The 8,808-nt window shown below is 40.3% G+C and overlaps 1 protein-coding gene across 2 annotated transcripts in view; it reads right to left on the bottom strand.

Annotated features, from left to right (window-relative positions):
• EMC2 (ER membrane protein complex subunit 2) overlaps positions 1–8,576 on the bottom strand; it is a 42,016-nt gene extending 33,440 nt beyond the window's left edge. Inside the window, exons 1-2 of one of the 2 annotated variants that reach the window (XM_080381571.1) lie at positions 8,427–8,576; positions 2,390–2,503 (exon numbers count right to left, since the gene is read on the bottom strand). In XM_080381571.1, the coding sequence (XP_080237697.1) occupies positions 2,390–2,503; positions 8,427–8,466 (154 nt within the window). In that variant the 5' untranslated portion in view covers positions 8,467–8,576. The remainder of the gene's footprint in view (positions 1–2,389; positions 2,504–8,426) is intronic. The other variant, XM_080381570.1, reaches the window with a different exon arrangement.
• Between the last annotated feature and the right edge of the window lie 232 nt (positions 8,577–8,808).

Raw genomic sequence — 8,808 nt, forward strand, 5'->3', positions numbered from 1 at the left:
TTTAAGTAATTCTAAACAGAATAATAATATACTTTCATAGTCTATGAAGTGGCTCTTCCCATTTGATCAAACCTCTACTTTGATACCGTAACCCTAACACAGGTTAATGTCAGATATTAAGCAAAAGAACACTTGTAAGAGAACCAAGTAACCAGTCCAGGGAGACGTGTTGTTCTAAGCTGTACTAGAGATTTCTTCTTCAAGCTTAAAAACAACAAGCCACAGGTCTTACTCCTCTACTTTGAAGTCCAAACCTATAGCTTTGGACTACTGATTATCCATCAGAAAATCCCAACTTTTCATTAAATTATGATGTGTATAATAGTATCCCTCTTAGGCTGAATTGTCAATGAGTTATTTTTATTTTTAAAACTCTTAGTAATGATCCGCCCCCCCCAGGCAATTACATTGGATGTCTTCTACCCGAGTAGGTAAATTACAGATACACCCAAATAATCTACTCCATTGCATTCATTATTTTCCCTTCTACATGCATTCTGAAATAAGCCACTGTAATATCCAGGTATTTTCTGAAAATACACAAAGCAACAAGACTAACATCCATGATATACAACTCCTTCACCTTCTGTGGCTACCTTCTAAAGCCTACTATAGCTGTTCTGGGGGTTTTTTTTAGTTGTTTTAAAACTGTATACAGTTGCCATTCTGATGCTACTTTTTAAAAAAAATATTAAACAAAATGCAAATATGTAAATAAATTCCAGATAATTTTACGCATTTGCTAAGAACCGCATGAACACTGCAGCTAATTTATCTAATGAATCCTCAATGTCAAGTTTATAAAAGAATAAAATACATACGTCTTAAAAAGAAGGACAAACTCAACCCTGACAAGAAAGGAATGACTCAGCCTGTATTACAGAGAACAGTGTTTCAGAAAAGCATTGGTAAAATCTGAAAGTAACATCAAGCTCCTCAACAACTTCTTACTAAAATACAGTTCTCAAATTACTAGCAAAATGGTGAGAAGAAAGTAAAATCAAGGTTAGTTCTCAAAGGTCTCCTAAAGCAGAAAGCACTTATGACAACTCCCTTGCAATTGGGTGTATTAAGCCTACCCATGCAGTCTAAAAACAAGCATGTTCCTCACTGTTCCAGTGCAAGACCCCCTCACAGTGCAGTATCTTCTTCAGGCACTCAATCTACACACACACTCCAAAACTCACTGCTACGCACAGAGGTGTCTTCAATACATGACACTTTGAGTAGATTATCCATCTATCTATATACAAAAAAATACAACATTTGCAGTGGCCAAGCTCCTTAACAATGGAAGGGGCTCTAGAACAGAATTACAGCTTGGAGGGTGCAAGACAGAACCAGAGCAAAGCATCAATATAAAACAAATCCTATCTGCAGAACCCCAAACCCAATACTGAAAGATTCCTCACCTGACAAAAAAAAAAAAAAAAAAAAAAAAAAAGAGCCAAAGTGTCTCTGAAATTACTAAGTAAATTTTAATTCCTGGAACATTGTAAGACGTTAGGCATTTGAAATTAAAGTTAACTCACTAAACTAAGTGAACAAGTTAACTAACTGAGCCAAGTTAATCATATGGAATACTGTAACTTTTATTAGTAAATACAATGTACTACTGTGGCTGCTAAAATCCACTACACAACAGCAGCTAATAAAATGAAAGAACTTCAAGAGAAATGTATTAAAGAATATCTACATTAAATTACCCAAATTATAAAAAAAGGAAAAAGAAGAAGCAGCATTAAAATAAAAGCCTGTGAGGCTAATATAGAAATCTATACAATCTTTATAGCACTTTGTTTTAATTTATGGTTATAATAAAAGAGTGCTGCTGTACCGTGACATGTTCCTAAGCAATTCTTTTTCATACATTCAAGCCTCTGTCTACTTAAATTAGTATAAGGTAGTTAAAAAACCCTGAAAAGAGTAATTTCATGAATAGTGGAAACTTAGACTTACCCTCAACGATAATATTACAAATGTAACATAGTAATAAAAACTGCCTTAATATTAATTCTTGCAGTATCTATGACTTGATTAAGGAATAACTTTCTCCGTTATAAAAAGATACTTCAATTTTTGCCACCATGTTGAAAACAGAAAATCAAATGCCAGCTAGATAACAGTTTTGTGCTAAGTTTTAATATAATGACCTAACTTTTTTTATATAGCTAACCAACAGTTCTAGTTTTTCCATCTGTTTTCACTGCAGCTCACACTTGGGAAAGAAAATATAGGAATTCTGGCAGCCTACTGGACTAAGAAAGTAAAATATATTTCATCAACATCAGCAGACACAGAAAGGCAACACAGAAGTACAAAACAGAGGCTGAAAAGAGAAAACATCATCAGACAACTGGAGTTTTTAAAATAATGGTTGTTTACTTACTGTCATCTCCAAGTTTAGATGCATATTCATTAATTAACTCTTCTCCAACATCCACTATCTGTTCACTGTTTCGGTAGTTTTCTTCCCTCCATTTCCTCATTTTATCACGCATATCTGGGGGCAAAGGGGAGAAAAAATAAAATGAAAATATTGAGATTTCCATGTAGTAATGTAATCTGAATGTTATTTCTGGAAAATATACATATGAAGAATGGGTTTAGAGAGCAATAGATCTAAAAAAGTGACTTCTTCTAATACCAGAAAACTACTGGAGAACAGATGGGGGTACCAGACCTCTGAATCCATGTCACACAAACCATGCTCATGCTCTAATATAAGGAATTCAACTTCTAAGTTCGTAGTCTCAGGTTAGTAACATATGCAGTACAAACCCCCTTATACCTGCTTGGCAAATAATTAATAACATTTAACAGACATTAACCACGGTTAGGAAAAATAGGCTACAAGAGACTTCTCCCAGACCGGTTCATCCTTAAATTTACAAACAATGTTAAAATTGCACTTCTGCTCCAGGTGAATAATTTTTCACTTGAAGTATTAGAAAAACTAACAACTCAATCACTGCTTACATTTATCAGTGTAAGCAAAATGCTGTGAACGTCCACTCCAAAAATAATCTACAGGCTCCTGTAACAAGGAGCCTCAAGAAAGGCAGACATGGAAGTGAAGGCTTTCTACATTAGGGAAGTGCCCAAAGATATAAAAATCATCACTGTTTGTCTAGGTGGGATAGAAAAGACATCTTAGCATTAGGATTTGTGTTTCAAGAGTACATTTACTATGGATCTGATCTCCAAGAGAGCGAGCATGCTCATGAAGTCAGCTAGAGAGCACTACCTAGCCTAGACTTTATCCATCCTCTGGACCAGGAAATTGCTAAGAATGTGATTTTATATACATACATACATTTATATACACGTAGATGTTCCATACACAAGAAAAATTCTAAGGAAACTTAAGGAAAATACTCTTCATTACTATATAATGGCTTTATTAATATGAAGGTACCAGGATAACTGTTGGCAATATTGTTTTTAAACTGTACAACAGCTGGGAAAACAAACACCACAATAGATCTAAACACTGTCAGTTTTTCCTGCACTTAACATAACTGACAGTTTAAAACTAAGTACTGAACTTTCTCCCATCTACCTGAAGTGATCTCGAATAGCTCATAAGACTGTTATTGTGCTATGTTTTGTATTTTGAAATTCAACCAAAACCACCACAGGGTTACATTTCATATGCATGGGTAAAGTTAAATGGTTCTAGACACATGATGGTCCCTGGAAATTCAAAGTCAGACAGCAAGAATGTGAAAGAACACAAACATTCACAAAAGCTGACAAGCTAAAGGCATGAAAATAAATAAGCTGTCTGATTTCTACCCACTCATTTACTTGGAAATTATCAATGCCTCCATGCCAGTGTGATTCCAAATGGAATCACATCTAAATTATGTTTTAACAGAACACACATCTACCATTCATCACCCAAGTACAGCATTTACAGCAATGGAAAAAAAAAATGCAGGACAGAGAATAGTATATCAGCTGATGACCAAAAAACAAGGTTAAAAAAAAAAATGTTCTCATTAACGTGACTCTATTGAGAGGCTCGTTAGTTTTAGAAGTACTGAATTTTAAGCAAAAGATAAAGGAAAGAGAATGCTAAAAACTGCCGCAAACATCACACTAGGCTTTTTACAATGTTATTAAACTTAATTAATTTTTTACTAAGAAAGCCATCAAGAGTCAGCCAAAAATAAATTAAGTCTTGGAGAAAAATCTACATAAAGCACGTAATACAAGGTTTGGCAGTAGCAATCAGGGATTTTAGAAAAAAGAATTGTTAAATAAATGTCTAGTTTGAATTACAATTACTCCTGTCACATATATAGGCTGGTCCAAAGCCACTGATACATTTTTTTTAGTCGTAGTTTCTCTTAAATTAGCAAGCTTTGCACATATAAATCAAAACATTACAAGTTCAAAGGATCAGACGCACTTGTCACAGTGTTTGCTGTTTCCGAAAAACATGCAAGCAGTCTACAGCAAGCCAAAGGAAATAACCTGTGTTTTATTCTTGTGTCTGTTAAGGCATCAGTTAATTTGGCCTGAGCAACCAGATATGAAGTAATCCTCTTATAATTACTTATACTCCCATTGTTTAGTTGGATAGTAGTTTTCAAGTCCTTGATATCTAACGCATCTGATGAAACGAAGGTAGTTGTCTTATAAAGCATTTTATGGTACCTTCCAAAATTACAAAGAATTCCTTGAAAAAAAGTCTCACATGAACATGTTGACAAAAACTCTTTAACATGCCACTACTTAAGCAGCACAATTTTTAATACAGAAAATATTAACACTAATCTAATGATACAGAAAACATAACTTAAGCAACAGTTACCATGAGCTATTAAAAATCTTCCAAAACATCCTTTTCGCTTCTTTTTGATTTATATTAAAAGAAACCTAGTTTAGAGACTATGCCATTCCTTTCTTTTTTTGGTTTTGATAGACGGTGAAGAAAAATTACTGACTGAAACAAGAGTTGCCATGACAGCATTCAAAGATCTCCAGAAAGCCCATCTTAACACTAGCCATTTTAGCTGGATTTGAGATGTTAACACTATTATGCTTCTGTGCAAGGTAAAGAAAAGAAAACCTGGTTTATTTTGTCCAATTCTGACAATATGTCAGATTAATTTTCTGTGAAAGCCAATTATTATTTTATTAGTTCCTGACTATCATGACTGCTTCTGGTTTGCAAACCACACTAATTCTGGACACACAAGTAATCTGTGTGCTCCAAAACCTGCTCTTAAAATAAAGTTATACAGGTGTATTTTTTTTCTATATATATTTCCACTGATGGGCCAAAGTCTCCTTTAATGTATCACTAAAACCATATTAATTTTTTCCGAGTGGTCTCTATAAAGTTCTATACAGCTTAAGAGACTCTTATAAGAGGCTTCACATCACCAGTTACAACTGACATGCTAACCTACCACATCAAGCTTCCCTGCCAAACCTGAAATTCTTGGCTCCCTGTCACTCCACTTGTAAATATGAAGGAAGCAGGAAATGTAATACCATTTGCTACAGGATAATGAGCAACAGTGACAAAAAAAAAAAAAAAAAAAAAAAAAAAAGAGCAATATACCATCTTCATCTCAAATAAATAAGCTGTAAAATATATGATGCATATCCACATGTAATCACTTCTTTTAATACCACAGCACCCCAAAGTCATGTTTGATCCTCTAAGACCCTGAAGTTTAATGAGAGGTTTTCCTGCTCCACTGATTCCAAAATATACTTCAAAGCTCAAGACACAGCAGCACAGAAAAGAAAGAGAAATAATGACAACAGCTCCAACAGTGGAAAACACAGTTATTTTCTGTAGTCTTTCCTAACCGCCTGTGCATTCCATTCACCTAACATAAAATTTAATCATGGTTAAACTCCCACCTTTGTCACAAAGAACCCAAGTGAAAAGCAAAGCAAAGTACCAATTGTATTTATTTTGCATCTTGTTATTCTTTTTTCCTAACCTCCAATCACAGCTTCCATCTTTGAGCAATATGTAAATAAAAACTGCCTTGTTTTGAAAGGACTAAGTATATAAAGGCCATTTTTCAGAAAAACACCAACCATACACCTGCTTTCACAGAAATTAAGCATTTTAGACAAACTCAACCTGAGCTACATTAAATTCCTGTAACTGTGTTCAAGGTCTTTGGTAGGGACTAGGTCACAATGCTGCTGGGACCACCTCACCCATGAAAAGCCTCATTGCACCACGGATCTGTTAAAGTACATATGGAGAAGAGAGCAAAAAGCCTTCTTCTCCAAGAAAAGTCACGGCACGGTCTGTTGCAGGACTCCATTCATTTTCACTTGACTTCGCATCCCTTAAAATAGAGGAAAAAATATAAGGTTTTTTTAAATGTATGCTTCTACAGCAGACAGCTCCCTGTATCAATCGAGATCTTTCCATACACTCCAATTCTTTCAAATGGACATAGACTGTAAGATACCAACAGAGAATCTGATATGATAAAACTCCCCAGCTGGTCCACAAGAATTTCTTGTTCAACATACGCAAAACTGTGCACCAAGCACAATGCCACAAATTGTTGATCAAAACTCTTGGAAATTTAATATGGAGGTTATTTCTACAAGTAGGACACTCAGAATGAATTAGCGAAGTCTAAAAATAGTGAGCTTGAGCATCCTGTACCTGGCTTTTACATTAGAGGATAAAGACACCAACTCTGCAATACTCTCAGCCAAAACAATTTCATGCTATATGTCCAGAGACCCCATACACAGTGCACACCACCTATCCCGTGAAAAATCTCATTTCTCTTTCCAACAAAAGAACAATGGGAGGGGGGGAAATCTCAAAATCTCTGGGTTTTGTAACAATGTATGTTCAAGCGAAATAAAAACTGGAAAAGTTCTTTACACAAGCTGTTTTCCAGCAAATTCTGGGAAAGCCTAACAATAACACCAGTAATGTCCCATACTTCTGTACAGTGGCCAGCCTGCTTGCTACCCAAGCCAAGCTTTACAACTGCTATACCTTCTCACAAGAGATATAAAGGAACACACAACCAAGCTTTACCCAAAGTGCTAAATTAGTATAATGACATCATGATGATACAACCAAGTATCAGAGCAGAATTACCTACAAACCAACCACCAGACACGATAGCAAAAAAGCCCTCTTCTTCATCATTAATCACTCAGTTACAGCACCATTTTCTTCAATAACAGATAAAATACTTCCTAAGATTAATGCAAGTTGAGCTGAAAACTCAGTACCTCGAATTCCCTCTTGTTTTGCTTCACAGTCCTACAGAAAATGGTGCAGGAAAGACAGCACAGGCAATAATTATGGCGGGCAAGTTACTGGCATCTGCTACAATCCAAAACATGCAATGTCCTCCCCTTATCACCATACCACAAAACTCAATAATTAATGCTTGGGGAATTATTCTATTCCTTAGTTATTTCTTCACAAATTAGCTGTACCTAAACAAAAAAACCAAAGATCACACAGCTTCTCTCTGCGTTACCTTCTCTAACGTATAATGTTTGTAACGTATGGGACCACCAATCTAAAGGTTTCCCCTTTATGGCCACAATTATGCAGAAGCGTTAATTTATTGCTGATAATGAGACTGTAACGGGGTTGAGTGCTGCATGAACTCGCATTTAAACACGTACTGCTTACGAGAGAACCACTGAGGACGTCTGGTAAACCTCAGAAAACATTGCTATACGAAAATAATCATTATGATCAAACAGACGTGAACACTACAAACATCTGGAGAGCAGGATTTCCAAAAATTTTTACATTGCTTCAGAGCTTCCAGGAGTTCCTGCGCACACACTTATCATCGGGTTTTAGCCAAGTATCAGGCAGTTTTCAGGCGCTCCGAAGGTGAGCTGGGGCACGAACTGCTGACCCAACCGAGAGGCCATGTTTTCCCGCGAGCGCCGTACTAGTGCTGGGCGGCGGGGGGTGTCGAGGAGCAGGGCTGTGAGGGCGCCCCGCCGCCGTCCTCTGGGGCACGGGGCCCGGCCCCGTCAAGCGGAGGCCGCGGCTGAAGCGCCTGGGCCCGCACCGGGGCCCGCACAGGCGCCCTCCGCGCACCCCCGCACCCGGACGGTCGTCAGGGCCCACTCTGCTCCCCGGGCGGGGGCGCGCCGCAAGCAGGCGGTCCCCGGGCACCGAGCGGCTGAGCACGGCCCGCCGAGCCCGTTCCTCCGGCGCGGCCGCCCCCGCCTGGGCCGGCCCGCCCCCGCACGACCCGGCAGCTGCCAGAACCGCCGCCCCCCGGCCCCGGCTGGATACCGCCACCGCCCGGCACCGGCGGCCGGGACACAGGCGCCCGCCCACCCTCGGGCCCGGCGCGCAGCGGGGCTCCGGCCCGGGGGGACGGGGGGCGCCGCCCCCTCCCTGCTCCCGGGGGTCGGTGGGCCGGCGGCCGCGCCGTTACCTTCCCAAGTTACGTCGTACATCTCCGACACCTTCGCCATCTTGGCGGCCACCCGCGTGACGCGGCGCCGTGACGGCCGCGGCCCTCATTGGCGGGGCGGGCGGGGGGCGTCCCGCGGCGGGGCCGGCCCGGGGCAGCGGGGCGCGGGGCCCGCCCGAGGCACCGCCCGCCGGCACCGCCCCGCCCGGGCTGCGGCCGCCCCCCCTGCCCCTCGCAGGCCGGGGCGGCGAGAGGGGGAGGGAGCGCGCTGGGCGCTGGTCCTCGGAGAGCCGGAGCTGGCGGGGACGGAGAACTGAAAAGCCTCCGCGGCTCCGGGGCCACGTGTAGCCTGTGTTTGCTCGCAAAGCGCGGTGACCGGGGCAGACGCGTGGTCGCCTTTTCC

Source organism: Falco punctatus (assembly GCF_963210335.1).
Source record: "Falco punctatus genome assembly, chromosome: 3".
In the NCBI taxonomy this organism is placed as follows: Eukaryota; Metazoa; Chordata; class Aves; order Falconiformes; family Falconidae; genus Falco; species Falco punctatus.